The sequence below is a fragment of the Entelurus aequoreus genome, linkage group LG28 (genome assembly GCF_033978785.1).
Source record: "Entelurus aequoreus isolate RoL-2023_Sb linkage group LG28, RoL_Eaeq_v1.1, whole genome shotgun sequence".
NCBI lineage: Eukaryota > Metazoa > Chordata > Actinopteri > Syngnathiformes > Syngnathidae > Entelurus > Entelurus aequoreus.
The window spans coordinates 36,276,905-36,293,212 of NC_084758.1; the positions used below are offsets into that span (position 1 = coordinate 36,276,905).

At 39.4% G+C, this 16,308-nt stretch overlaps 1 protein-coding gene across 8 annotated transcripts in view; it reads left to right on the top strand.

Moving 5' to 3' along the window:
* Positions 1–16,308, top strand: part of rapgef2b (Rap guanine nucleotide exchange factor 2b) — a 386,003-nt gene that overhangs the window by 110,339 nt on the left and 259,356 nt on the right. For all 8 annotated transcript variants that reach the window (XM_062039897.1, XM_062039899.1, XM_062039900.1 and 5 more), the window contains exon 4: positions 11,235–11,318. In XM_062039897.1, coding sequence (XP_061895881.1) covers positions 11,235–11,318 — 84 coding nt within the window. The remainder of the gene's footprint in view (positions 1–11,234; positions 11,319–16,308) is intronic.

Consider the following 16,308-nt stretch of genomic DNA (forward strand, 5'->3'; position numbering starts at 1 on the left):
AAATTCTATGAAGAGAAAAGTTGTTTGCAAATGTGGTTACAATGCTAAAAAATGAAAAGTTGAAGCTAAAAAAAGAAATACACTTAATTGAGTTAACATTATTTCTTTATAGGGGGAAATATGTTATGAGCTAGAGATTATAACAACTACACTACCCAGCATGCAACGGGAGTGACGAGCATGCGCGGTTGCCCCGAAAAGTGTTGTTGCATGTCGTCACACGTGAAAGTAAACGTCAAGAAGTCAGCCAACACGCCTCGTCTGCATTATTTATAATTAGACAGACAACACATCTACAGTGTGATTTTGTAACGTTTACAAGGAAAGAAAAACAAAAGTTAAAAAAGGGAGATATGTTGTATATATATGTATGTGCTGCAGTGTTGTATATATATGTATGTGCTGCAGTGTTGTATATATATGTATGTGCTGCAGTGTTGTGTATATATATGTATGTGCTGCGGTGTTGTATATATATGTATGTGCTGCAGTGTTGTATATATATGTATGTGCTGCGGTTGTTTTAAGAAGGTTGCGACAGCTGCCGTAAAGGAGGTGCGTTGCTAGCCTGGTTGCTATGTTTCCGGTTAGTGGTAAAAGTGTTGGTCATGTGTTTTACCCTGCTAAAATCTCTCAGTAAAGTTATTCATTGGATTATACCTTTTGTTTTGAACTTTATTACACCTTGGAGCGCTTTTTCCCGTCCATTTTTGTCCTGCTTTCGCTATCTGCGCCTAATGACTGAGCTACGTGACGTCATTTCTTGTGATGTCACACTGAGCATTTCTGGTCAGGACGGGATTCGTTCCAAGGGATTCGAATAAAGAACCAACTCTTTTTCTTTACTATAGTGGTCTCGATAACGGGTACCGGTTCTCAAAAAGGGATTCGAGTCCAAGGACTCGGTTCTTTTCTTATCGAACAACCGGGAAAACCGGTTTCGAGCATCATCCCTATATATATATATATATATATATATATATATATATATATATATATATATATATATATATATATATATATATATATATATATAATTAGGGCTGCAACAACTAATCGATTAAAATCGATTATAAAAATAGTTGGCGATTAATTTAGTCATCGATTCGTTGGATCTATGCTATGCGCATGTGCAGAGGCAATTTATTTTATTTATTTATTAAATTTTTATTTTTTATTTTTAATAAACCTTTATTTATAAACTGCAACATGTACAAACAGCTGAGAAACAATAATCAAAATAACTATGGTGCCAGTATGCTGTTTTTTTCCTCAATACAATACTGGAAAGGATAGAAATGTAGTTTGTCTCTTTTATTCGATTATTAATCGATTAATCGAATTAATAATCGACAGATTAATCGTTAGTTGCAGCCCTAATATATATATAACTGTTTTTTTGTATTCATTATTAATATAAACTTGTCAGCTTTTTGTCATTTCATAAAGCCTGTAGCTCTATTTTTACATTTTGATAGAGGGAGTTATTTTTGTATTATTATTTGATAATTGTTTTAAGTTATGTACATTTATATGTACATGTACATGCTGAATCGGGACATATCCATTAGGAGTTTGAGCAGAAATCTGTCATATAGGAATTAACTGTACACAATAACACATTAACACAATGCTGTGTCACATCAATGGTTTTTGAAGTGATACCTTTGTGACATGAAAAAAACACCAGTAATGTAAAAAACAACACAAAGCAGTTTGGCTAATGAAGATGAAGTCTAATAAACAAGCTCTGTTCTTCTCTTGGTTCAGTACAACAGTTCGGCCAACAAAAATAAAGAGGAGTGACACCTCTCACATCGAATACACAATCTTCACAGATGAGAAGCTAGTATTGATGTTATTTGAACACTGATACAGTTTGCAGTTAAATAAAGGAGTGAACATCCCAGTGAACAAAGTAAAGACTTTATAAACAAGTTGTGACAATGTTCGCGGTATAGCTCGGTTGGTAGAGCGGCCGTGCCAGCAACTTAAGGGTTGCAGGTTCGATCCCCACATCCACCATCCTAGTTACTGCCGTTGTGTCCTTGGGCAAGACACTTTACCCACCTGCTCCCAGTGCCACCCACACTGGTTTAAATGTAACTTAGATATTGGGTTTCACTATGTAAAGCGCTTTGAGTCACTAGAGAAAAGCGCTATATAAATATAATTCACTTCACTTCACTTCACTGCTGCAAAATATCAAATAGTTTTCTCCTTCGCTGTATAATTTTGGTGTAGGGACAAGTGCCTCCAATATTGTCCACACCTGTCTCCATCTAAACACAGCAGTGCGCTCCTAAACGCACGGCGGAAAGCGAGGGAAAATTATGTTAAACCAAGCGCTTGGCTCCGTTTACTCTGAGGGGAAGTCTCCAGAGCAAAGTCTGTGTAGTTAGTCCGCCATGATTACCAAGCTAAACGACGCTAGTGCGCATGTGCCTGACTTCCTTTTGCCTAAAATGCATTAATAAATGACAGTTTTTCGGTAATTAAAATATTAGACATATTACTATCCGTCTGGAAATGTATCACGAAATGTAAATATACTGTTTATTGTTACATCCCTCGTCCATTAACAAGTGAAAAGTCAAGGGCGGTCACGGCATGTTTTTGCCGCAAATGTTGGTCAGTTTTTTAGGGCTTATGGCGAAAGACGAGGGTGGTCGTGGCTTTTGCCGCAGTTGCTGTGGTTAAGACAAAGGCAGCGGGTGATCGCTCACAGGCTACCTTTTTACAGCCACTACCAAGTTGTTGGGGCATGTGGGTCTCCCTCCGAGCCTGCGGGTCGCCCTCTAGTGCGGGGAAGGAACCTGCAAGGAGATTCATTAACATTGTTGTAGCATGTGGGTCTCTCTGAGCCTGTGGCTCCATCTGTATTGCGGGAAAGGAACGCTAATACCAAAAGTCACGATAGAGTTCTAAAAACGTTATAACAGACCACCTCAAAAAAAGGAATGGAATTTTACCTGAATGAGACACCTAAAATGTATATTAAAATAAAGAAAGTGGGAATATTAACTATGAACAATAAAACACTGAATATTAACAACATATGAACATCTTTTACTTCTCAGACCAAGCAAAACACAACAAAAATGTACAAAACAGCAAAATATGAATGCAAAGTGTAATAAACACTTACAATATGATATATTATCATACTTGCCAACCCTCCCGAATTTTCCGGGAGACTCCCGAAATTCAGCGCCTCTCCGGAAAACCTCCCAGGACAAATATTCTTCCGAAAATCTCCCGATTTTCAGCCGGAGCTGGAAGCCACGCCCCCTCCAGCTCCATGCGGACCTGAGTGAGGACAGCCTTTTTTCACGTCCGCTTTCCCACGATATAAACAGCGTGCCTGCCCAATCACGTTATCCCATACGAGGCGTCCGGCATACCGCCGATGAGCATGGTGCAGATAGAGAAGATCTTCTCGGCGTCCGTGTTGGCGCACACGTTGCCAAAGCCGACGCTGCTGAGGGGGAAGTAGAGGGCGGCGATGTACGAGCTGCGCACCGACGGGCCGTGTTGTTGACGTAGGGCATCTCCAGGCGTTTGCCCAGCTCATGGAGCCATCCTTGGGGAAGAGACAGGAGGCCAACAGGGTGACAAGAAGTAAATCATCCAGACTAGAGATACATTGTATTGTAGCCGAGTGTCCTGGGTTGGCCTATACAGTGTACTTATATAAGAAAATAATAAACGGGGGACATTAGAGCAGGTTCGGGAGCCACCGCTTCTTTAATGTAAACTTCACACACCTTCTTCCACAACCACACACACCCTACGTCACAGCACTACGGCAACTCTGGAGGGACAAAACTCCTCCTTACCTAACACACTCCGGTCATTTGGGACACCCTGAACTGTTTGTTACAGTATTATTATGTTTATCTTACCTAAAAATACATATATTTATTAATAAAAAAAAAAAAAACTAAACACATTTTTACTATATTTTGCTAAAAACATCAAAATTAATTGTATTTTTATTTGTATTTTTTCTGACTCCTTATTACATCCAGCCATATAATTATACATTAAAATAAACATATTTGAAATAATTAATTTTAAATGATCATAATAATTCATTTAAAATGACCATATTTAATTATTAAAATAATTGCTTGTTTATCAACAACTTTAGCATTTTATTCATTACATTTTGAAGCTCTCAGAAGCCAAGTTATGTTATATTCCTTAAGATCTATTTATGCAAGTTTGAAGTATCAATTATCTAAACACAGTTTTGTTTGCATATTTTCAGGATGTAGATACACGTGTATATATATATATATATATATATATATATATATATATATATATATATATATATATATATATATATATATATATATATATATATATATATATATATATATATCAGTATATATATATATATATATCAGTATATATATATATATATATATCAGTATATATATATATATATATCAGTATATATATATATATATATATATCAGTATATATATAGTATATGAAATACTTGACTTGGTGAATTCTAGCTGTAAATATACTCCTCCCCTCTTAACCACACCCCCGACCCCAACCACGCCTCCGCCCCACCCCCACCCACCAAAAAAATGATGTAGGACGTCCGGTGGGCCGGATTAAAAATCTAAACGGGCTGCATGTGACCCAGGTCTGAAGTAACCCAATCTATCTGTCTGTGCACCTTCTGTTTTATTGGTCTGGATGGCATTATTTGAGATTGTGGGTAGGCTGACATGTAATAATCCTGCATATTGCTGCCTCTTTGCCTCCCAGATGATCTCCCCAATCCCCGGGGAAGCTATTAAAGAGAAACCTCCGATTATGGGAGAAAGTGCAAAAGAAGCCTAATGTGCATGATGATTATTAACGGGCTAAATGTACGCTGGCAATAGTTCAGCACAGCTTTGAATTGGAAAAGTCTGTGTGATGAATTAGTGTGAGTTTGTTTACCAATTATCTGTGAAGGACATGCCACGCACGAGGGGGTCACTCTGAGTTTACGCCGTCTGTGTTTGCTCCTTACCTCGGGCAGCGTGTTACATGTGGGTGGATGGGAAGTCATTCTGCAGTTCATTCATAGTTCTCCTGTCTGCTTGCCTTCACACTTTCTTCTTCCCATCCTTTGCACTCACTTTGGAGACACATCCATCCTTCGTTAGGGATGGCTACCACATTCGCTACCACCGGCCCCGAGTTCACGTCAAATCAAACCATATTTCAATACCTTTGTTGCACTTGACGTCATGTCCCGTTGCACACTTAACAACTTGATGGAAAACTACAACTAATATGCTGCTGCATGTTAGAATTTGAACAGCTGGTGTTTGATAAGTCTGATAATTCCAGTTGACATACTTTGTAGGCCTCAACAAAAGACCCGACTCGCACAAAGACTACTTTGTGACAATACTGCAACACAGCGAGGACAAACTGAAACCAATACATACTTGCCAATGACACTCAGGAGTCTGCACAAGTAAGATATAACAAATGGAACGCACAGTTATCCTTGTTAGCTTACTGTTGGATGATGTTTAAAAAATAGAGGTCATCATAAAAACAAATACCATTTACCGTATTTTTTGGGCGATAAGGCACACTTAAAATCCCAAAACTGGACAGTGCACCTTATAACCCGGTGCCCCTAATGTACGGAATCATTTTGGTTGTGCTTACCGACCTTGAAGCTATTTTATTTGGTACATGGTGTAATGATAAGTGTGACCAGTAGATGGCAGTCACACATAAGTGATATGTGTAGGCTGCAATATGATTGCAGTCACACATAAGACATACTGTACGTGTAGACTGCAATATGACTCAAGTAAACAAAACAAAAATGGTATATGTTCCATTGAAAATATAGAACATTACACACGGCGCTCTAAAATCTATCAAAATGTTTTAGTATGACTTTGGTAAGCTATGAAGCCACACCACTTGATGGATTGTACTGTGCTTCAACATAGGAGTATTATTATGGTGTGTGTATAAGGTAAGACATATTATCTGCTGTTTTGTTTCACAATATTATGCAAAAGCAACTTTCCTTACCTTCTGGTACCTGCTGATCTGTATTTGGCATCTGCATAAGTCCTGAAAATGTGCGCGAGTCCACCTTTGTAGTCCGTGTCGACACCGTAGTCGATTATTTTCTTCTTTGTCTCTATCTTCTTGTTATGTTACATTCATCCTCCACTGTTGCCATTTGTAATATAAAGTAGTGTAAAGTTCTTACTTACAGTGGTGGTCATAAGTGTACATCCACTTGTAAAGAACATCATGTCATGGCTGTCTGGAGTCTCCAATCATTTCTACAACTCTTATTTTGTTGTGATGTAGTGATTGGAGCACATACTTGTTGCTCACAAAAAACATTCATGAAGTTTGCTTCTTTTATGAATTTATTATGGCTCTACTGAAAATGTGAGGGTGAAAAGTATACATACAGCAACATACTTTATCAATTTTAGTGATGTAGAAAAGTTACAATCAAATCAAATGAGCTTCATGGCCTCTTAACTTCATGTGAGTGATTATGATTGACGACACCTGTTAAAGTCCATTTAAATGTGGCCCATGTGATGCCGTCATTAGACTCGCTTACAAACGCCCCGATGAGAAAGTCAAAGGAGCTCAGCACAGATCTGAAAAAAGTCAGGAAAGTCACTTGGAGCCATTTCAAAGCAGCTTAAGGTCCCAAGAGCAACTGTGCAGACAATTGTTCATATGTATAAAGTGCATGGCACAGTTTTGTCACTGCCAGGATCAGGAAGAAAACGCAAGCTATCACCTGCTGCTGAGAGAAAATTGGTCAGGATGATCAAGAGTCAACCGAGAAGCAGCAAAAAGCAGGTCTGCAATGAATTGGAAGCTGCTGGAACACAGGTGTCAGTGTCCACAGTCAAGCCTGTTTTGCATCGCCATGGACTGAGAGGCTACCATGCAAGAAGGAAGACCTTGCTCCAGAAGCCACACCTTAAGGCTCCTCTAAAGTTTGCTGCTGATCACATGGACAAAGATAAGACCTTCTGGAGGAAAGTTCTGTGGTCAGATGAAACAAAAATGGAGCTGTTTGGCCACAATACCCAGCAATATGTTTGGAGGAGAAAAGGTGAGGCCTTTAATACCAAGAACACCATTCCTACCGTCAAGCATGGTGGTGGTAGTATTATGCTCTGGGCCTGTTTTGCTGCCAATGGAACTGCTGCTTTACAGAGAGTAAATGGGACAATGAAAAAGGAGGATTACCTCCAATTTCTTAAGGACAAGCTAAAATCATCAGCCCGGAGGTTGGGTCATGGGCGCAGTTAGGTGTTCCAACAGGACAATGAACCCAAACACATGTCAAAAGTGGTAAAGGAATGGCTAAATCAGGCTAGCATTAAGGTTTTAAAATGCCTTTAAGTCCTGACTAAAACTACATTGAGAATGTGTGGACAATGCTGAATGTCAGAAAAGCAACACATTTAGCTGAACTGCAACAATTTTGTGGTCAAGTGGTCAAGCAGAAGCTTGTGGATGGCTACCAAAAGTGCCTTATTGCAGGTCAACTTGCCAAGGAAGCAAATATTAACATTGCTGTATGTATACTTTTGACCCTCACATTTTCAGTAGAGCCATAATAAATTCATAAAAGAAGCAAACTTCATGAATGTTTTTAGTGAGCAACAAGTATGTGCTCCAATCACTACATCACAAACAACAAGTATGTGCTCCAATCACTACATCACAAACAACAAGTATGTGCTCCAATCACTACATCACAAACAACAAGTATGTGCTCCAATCACTACATCACAAACAACAAGTATGTGCTCCAATCACTACATCACAAACAACAAGTATGTGCTCCAATCACTACATCACAAACAACAAGTATGTGCTCCAATCACTACATCACAACAACAACAAGTATGTGCTCCAATCACTACATCACAACAAATAAGAGTTGTAGAAATGATTGTAAACTCATGACATGATGTTCTTTACAAGTGGATGTAAACTTTATATCTGTCAGTAAACTCACCATGAAAGCACTAAAACATACCGGTGTAGTGAGTTGACATTATTCACCCAAGGAACTTTACTTATTAGAGAGTTCCTGTCGGACGTTTTTTCACGGGACACATTTCCGGCATTGTTGTTTCTGGATGAGGAGATGCTGCTCCGTTATTGATTGAAGTAAAGTGTGAATGTCATTAAAACAGTTAGCTCCATCTTTTTGACACTTCTTCCACTCCCGTCCTTGCACGCTACACCGCTACAACAAAGATGACGCTGTCCAAGTGGAGGCACGTAAATAAGAGCGCCCACAAAACGGTGCATCCTGAAGAGACTGTCAGAAAGTGAGTTGAAGATGATGAGTAAAACATCATCTATGCAACATTTTGAGCAAAGAACCAGCATTACATGTTATGTAGACCACAAGGAAGTCTTTTACACTTAGAAAATAATAATGAAAATATGACTCCTTTAATGCTTCTTATAATCCGGTGCGCCTCTCTGAGCTGCCACCGTAAGGTGGTAGAGGAGTTTGTGTGTCCCAATGATCCTAGGAGCTATGTTGTCTTACGGTGGTAGAGGAGTTTGTGTGTCCCAATGATCCTAGGAGATATGTTGTCTTACGGTGGTAGAGGAGTTTGTGTGTCCCAATGATCCTAGGAGATATGTTGTCTTACGGTGGTAGAGGAGTTTGTGTGTCCCAATGATCCTAGGAGATATGTTGTCTTACGGTGGTAGAGGAGTTTGTGTGTCCCAATGATCCTAGGAGATATGTTGTCTTACGGTGGTAGAGGAGTTTGTGTGTCCCAATGATCCTAGGAGATATGTTGTCTGGGGGCTTTCATGCCCCTGGTATGGTCTCCCAAGTAAAACAGGTCCTAGGTGAGGGATCAGACAAAGAGCAGCTCAAATACTTCTATGAGAATGCAACAAAAAGGACTCAGATTTCCCTCGCCCGGACGCAGGTCACCGGGGCCCCCTCTGGAGTTGGGGCACGATGGCGAGCGCCTGGCGTTCTGTTCATAACTTTTGTGGACAGAATTTCTAGGCGCAGTCAAGGCGTTGAGGGGATCCGGTTTGGTGGCTGCAGGATTAGATCTCTGCTTTTTGCAGATGATGTGGTCCTGATGGCTTCATCTGGCCAGGATCTTCAGCTCTCACTGGATCGGTTCGCAGCCGAGTGTGAAGCGACTGGGATGAGAATCAGCACCTCCAAGTCCGAGTCCATGGTTCTCGCCCGGAAAAGGGTGGAGTGCCATCTCCGGGTTGGGGAGGAGACCCTGCCCCAAGTGGAGGAGTTCAAGTACCTCGGAGTCTTGTTCACGAGTGAGGGAAGAGTGGATCGTGGGATCGACAGGCGGATCGGTGTGGCGTCTTCAGTAATGCGGACGCTGTATCGATCCGTTGTGGTGAAGAAGGAGCTGAGCCGGAAGGCAAAGCTCTCAATTTAGCGGTCGATCTACGTTCCCATCCTCACCTATGGTCATGAGCTTTGGGTTATGACCGAAAGGACAAGATCACGGGTACAAGCGGCCCAAATGAGTTTCCTCCGCCGGGTGGCGGGTCTCTCCCTTAGAGATAGGGTGAGAAGCTCTGTCATCCGGGAGGAGATCAAAGTAAAGCCGCTGCTCCTCCACATGGAGAGGAGCCAGGTGAGGTGGTTCGGGCATCTGGTCAGGATGCCACCCGAACGCCTCCCTAGGGAGGTGTTTAGGGCATGTCCGACCGGTAGGAGGCCACGGGGAAGACCAAGGACACGTTGGGAAGACTATGTTTCTTGGCTGGCCTGGGAACGCCTCGGGATCCCCCGGGAAGAGCTGGACGAAGTGGCTGGGGAGAGGGAAGTCTGGGCTTCCCTGCTTAGGCTGCTGCCCCCGCGACCCGACCTCGGATAAGCGGAAGAAGATGGATGGATGGATGGATGGATGGACTTGTTTTATTTTTGGCCAAAGTGAGACAAAGAAAATAATTTGAAGTTGTCTTTATTTTGAAGTTATTATGCCATGATTGTACCGCTCTGGCCCGCGTGGGAATATATTTTCCTTCAAGTGGCCCTGAGCTAAAATGAGTTTGACAGCCCTGGTCTACATTAAAGAACAACATAGGATCTCCAGGCTGGTGCTGGGCCAGGACACGGTAGTTGTACAGAAACCCTGGTCTGTTTCTTTGATGCCAGCTGTAAAGTGTTGACGAGGGTCCATGAAGTGTTATTTACACACTTGGCCTTGAATCCAGTGCAAAAGACCTGACTCGGCCCGCTCATCTGCAGTGCACCTTATAATCCAGTGCGCCCTATGGTCCGTAAAATACGGAATTACCACATGAACGCACACTAAAGTATGGGAGATTGTCACTGTCCAATACCCATAAATGTGAAAGGGACCCATTTCTAATCTTACTTGACTATTTGGCTTATTTCCCAAAGGAACTACGTCACATACTTGCACTTGCACAATGTCCAAAAAGGAGTAGGAAGAAGCAGATCCTACTTCACTGTACCTTTTCTCCGTATCTCAACAGTTACTGATAGTCTCTTCAGTTCCCGTGTTTGACATGTAGAGAACTGTCATGTCAATGATTGATATTACTGATAGTCTCTTCAGTTCCCGTGTTTGACATGTAGAGAACCGTCATGTCAATGATTGATATTACTGATAGTCTCTTCAGTTCCCGTGTTTGACATGTAGAGAACCGTCATGTCGATGATTGATATTACTGATAGTCTCTTCAGTTCCCGTGTTTGACATGTAGAGAACCGTCATGTCAATGATTGACAGGCTCAGGCTCCACTTTTTACTTGCCCACAAATCTGATTTCCTGGTCTCAGCAAGTTGTTTTTTGGATAGTTGCTTGCATCCAACTTTCACAGAAACTCTCCAACATTGAGTAAAAAGTATTCCCAGAACAGTGGAAGCCATCTTTTCTTCCATTTTGTTGACTTTGTAAAAGACAGACCATACCTTAATAATGCATAGAACTGCACACCCTCAGAAGATGGCGGTGGTTGACTTCTTTCTATGCCAGAAAAGCACGGTACTAAAGTTAAACACTTAGTTATTATTAGTTTCTTTTTCCATTGTTTCCAATGAAGATTATTTGAGTTTATGACCTGTATTTAAATATGTTCATGCCTTGCATTGTATGTATTACTCAATTATGACACAAAGTACAGCAAGAACACACATTTTAGTGACTGGCTCTTTTACTTGCAGCCCAGACGACATCGGCAGCTGCTGGTACATCCTTTTATCGGGATCCGTGTTCATCAAGGAGTCCATGTTCCTGCCCAGAAGCAGGTAAGTGTTCCCTCTTGCTGAAAATAATCACTTTCACTTACAAAAAGTGACACATTTGTTTGCCTCGTAACAAGCTTCCTATTCGGAGTTTCATCTTATTGGAGGAACAAGCAGTATTTTTTGAAGTGGCCTTTAAACCAATATTGGACCGCAGTGGAGCACTATCGTACATTTACAGCAGTGGAGCACTATAGTACATTTACAGCAGTGGAGCACTATAGTACATTTCAAATATGTTCTACAAGATGAACAGCAGTGGAGCACTATAGTACATTTCAAATATGTTGTACAAGATGAACAGCAGTGGAGCACTATAGTACATTTCAAATATGTTCTACAAGATGAACAGCAGTGGAGCACTATAGTACATTTCAAATATGTTCTACAAGATGAACAGCAGTGGAGCACTATAGTACATTTCAAATATGTTCTACAAGATGAACAGCAGTGGAGCACTATAGTACATTTCAAATATGTTGTACAAGATCAACAGCAGTGGAGCACTATAGTACATTTCAAATATGTTGTACAAGATGAACAGCAGTGGAGCACTATAGTACATTTCAAATATGTTCTACAAGATGAACAGCAGTGGAGCACTATAGTACATTTCAAATATGTTGTACAAGATGAACAGCAGTGGAGCACTATAGTACATTTCAAATATGTTGTACAAGATGAACAGCAGTGGAGCACTATAGTACATTTCAAATATGTTCTACAAGATGAACAGCAGTGGAGCACTATAGTACATTTCAAATATGTTCTACAAGATGAACAGCAGTGGAGCACTATAGTACATTTCAAATATGTTGTACAAGATGAACAGCAGTGGAGCACTATAGTACATTTCAAATATGTTCTACAAGATCAACAGCAGTGTTGTCATCTCTCTACTGCACTACAATATAATGACCTTGCATTCTCAATAAAGGTATCATTTTAGGCACTGGGGCCCTAAGACAGAGTTAGTCCGAAGCTCTGGTGTATATTACTGTATTTTCCGGACTATAGACTCTAAGCCACACCCACTAAAATTAAGAAGACAAATGTATATTTCTCCATCAGACTATGAGCCGCAGATATATATATTATGAAATGAGTTATTTACCACGTGTCTGTAATACGGCACTGAAACGGCTGATCAAACAAAACAGATGTCATGTGTGTGTCTATATATACATATGTATGTATGTATATATATATATATATATATATTAGTTTGAAATATATATACACATATGTATACATATATATATATATATATATATATATATATATATATATATATATATATATATATATATATATATATATATATATATATATATATATATATATATCTTTTGCCTTCACCTACATTGTCCATTCCTTTTTGGTGACTTTATATACTCTGGACCTAGACCGCAACATACATGGCGGACAATAACTGATACAGTCTGCTTTGCTAGTCCAAAAGCATTCGCTGTTTCCCTCGACGACCAGGTAATACAAAGCACACGCTATCTTTTTTATCACATCCACGGGAGCTCGCATTCTCGTTGACTCTCCTTCGACAAATGGACAAAGTTTTTCTCTAAGTAGCATCACAGCTGACCTGGACATTGGAAAGTTCTCATGCCGTCTGAGAAGTGTTGTATCCCAAATAGCTGCAATGGCTTTCTCTGAAGGTATTCATGTGTGATTCCCACAAGCGTCTGTACATGTAGAAGAAGGAGAAACACGGCCATGTCTGGATGATGCGCCTTCATATTTCCAGTTTTATTATGAAGCTGGCTGTGGCGTGTTCTTTCTGATGTCACTTCCTGTGTGGGCGTGGTCTTTCTGGTGTCACTTCCTCTCTGAACTCCCTTTGTAAAGGATCAATGAGTCCATACAAAGCTAAGTGCTGGAGATTCAAGAATTACACGGCTGACTTAACCGTGTAAAAATGTGTCCGAGGAGGGGGACCTTAAACGCTGGTTTAGTGTGGCTCAAACGGGGCTTAGGCTAAATAATTATTAGTTTAAGGGGTTAAACAATGTAGACGTGGCCTTAGAGACACCTGAATGCAGCGCTATACAAAGTCAATGGCGTGCATTGTTGTTAATGTGTAGTACACACACACACACCACATTGTAATGCAGCACTGCTCTTTACTGCTACACCTCAAAGATGACTGTAGTTACACATTGGGAGCACTTTAGCTCATCAGCATTCCTCTGCATTAGTGCTTTACATCCCTTTGTGAGCATCTGATCTAATCATGATGTCATGCACACAACACATGTACGCCAAATATCAAATGTAAACACATGACAAACACATGACTTTAAAAGTCTTATATAAGTGTTATAATGAAGACAACACATGATGGAAGTGTCTATATTAGTTATATTAGCCTACTATCAAAATGACTTTAAAAGTCTTATATAAGTGTTATAATGAAGACAACACATGATGGAAGTGTCTATATTAGTTATATTAGCCTACTATCAAAATGACTTTAAAAGTCTTATATAAGTGTTATAATGAAGACAACACATGATGGAAGTGTCTATATTAGTTATATTAGCCTACTATCAAAATGACTTTAAAAGTCTTATATAAGTGTTATAATGAAGACAACACATGATGTAAGTGTCTATATCAGCCTACTATCAAAATGACTTTAAAAGTCTTATATAAGTGTTATAATGAAGACAACACATGATGTAAGTGTCTATATTAGTTATATTAGCCTACTATCAAAATGACTTTAAAAGTCTTATATAAGTGTTATAATGAAGACAACACATGATGTAAGTGTCTATATTAGCTATATTAGCCTACTATCAAAATGACTTTAAAAGTCTTATACAAGTGTTATAATGAAGACAACACATGATGTAAGTGTCTATATCAGCCTACTATCAAAATGACTTTAAAAGTCTTATATAAGTGTTATAATGAAGACAACACATGATGTAAGTGTCTATATTAGTTATATTAGCCTACTATCAAAATGACTTTAAAAGTCTTATATAAGTGTTATAATGAAGACAACACATGATGTAAGTGTCTATATTAGCTATATTAGCCTACTATCAAAATGACTTTAAAAGTCTTATACAAGTGTTATAATGAAGACAACACATGATGTAAGTGTCTATATCAGCCTACTATCAAAATGACTTTAAAAGTCTTATATAAGTGTTATAATGAAGACAACACATGATGTAAGTGTCTATATTAGTTATATTAGCCTACTATCAAAATGACTTTAAAAGTCTTATATAAGTGTTATAATGAAGACAACACATGATGTAAGTGTCTATATTAGCTATATTAGCCTACTATCAAAATGACTTTAAAAGTCTTATACAAGTGTTATAATGAAGACAACACATGATGTAAGTGTCTATATTAGCCTACTATCAAAATGACAATATGTCGCCGGCTGACACAAATCTTGGTTGACACAAGTGTTGAAATTAGGGATGTACGATAATATCGGACTGTCGATATTATCGGCCGATAAATGCTTTAAAAATATAATATCGGAAATGATCAGTATGGGTTTCAAAAAGTAAAATGTAAGACTTTGTAAAAGGCCGCTGTGTACACGGCCGTAAGGAGAAGTACAGAGCGCCAATAAACCTTAAAGGTACTTCCTTTGCGTGCCGGCCCAGTCACATAATATCTACGGCTTTTCACACACACAAGTGTATGCAACGCATACTTGGTCAACAGCCATACAGGTCACACTGAGGGTGGCCGTATAAACAAGTTTAACACTGTTACAAATATGCACCACACTGTGAACCCACACCAAACAAGAATGACAAACACATTTCGAGAGAACGTCCGCACCGTAACACAACATAAACACAACACAACAAATACCCAGAACCCCTTGCAGCACTAACTCTCCCGGGACGCTACAATATACACCCCTGCAACCACGCCCACCTCAACCTCCTCATGCTCTCATGTCCCAAATTCCAAGCTGCTGTTTTGAGGCATGTTAAACAAAAGAATGCACTTTGTGACTTCAATAATAAATATGGCAGTGCCATGTTGGCATTTTTTGACATAACTTGAGTTGATTTATTTTGTAAAAGCTTGTTACATTGTTTAATGCATCCAGCGGGGCATCACAACAACATTAGACATAATAATGTGTTCACTCCACCACTGTATATGTCGATATCGCTTGATATCAGTATCGGTAATTAAGAGTTGGACAATATCGGATATTGGTAGAAAAGCCATTATCGGACATCTCTAGGTGAAATGTAATATTTATTCCACGCATTTTAACAACATTGGAAAACATGAGTAAAATGGAGGCTACTCAGAGTGTGAGAAGTGACTGTCTTACAATGATTTATAGATGTTAGTGTCCAAGTCAAAGGAAACAACATGCTGTCTATTTCTAGTGGATTTACTACAACTACTCAGAGTGTGAGAAGTGACTGTCTTACAATGATTTATAGATGTTAGTGTCCAAGTCATAGGAAACAACATGCTGTCTATGTCTAGTGGATTTACTACAACTACTCAGAGTGTGAGAAGTGACTGTCTTACAATGATTTATAGATGTTAGTGTCCAAGTCAAAGGAAACAACATGCTGTCTATTTCTAGTGGATTTACTACAACTACTCAGAGTGTGAGAAGTGACTGTCTTACAATGATTTATAGATGTTAGTGTCCAAGTCATAGGAAACAACATGCTGTCTATGTCTAGTGGATTTACTACAACTACTCAGAGTGTGAGAAGTGACTGTCTTACAATGATTTATAGATGTTAGTGTCCAAGTCATAGGAAACAACATGCTGTCTATGTCTAGTGGATTTACTACAACTACTCAGAGTGTGAGAAGTGACTGTCTTACAATGATTTATAGATGTTAGTGTCCAAGTCAAAGGAAACAACATGCTGTCTATTTCTAGTGGATTTACTACAACTACTCAGAGTGTGAGAAGTGACTGTCTTACAATGATTTATAGATGTTAGTGTCCAAGTCA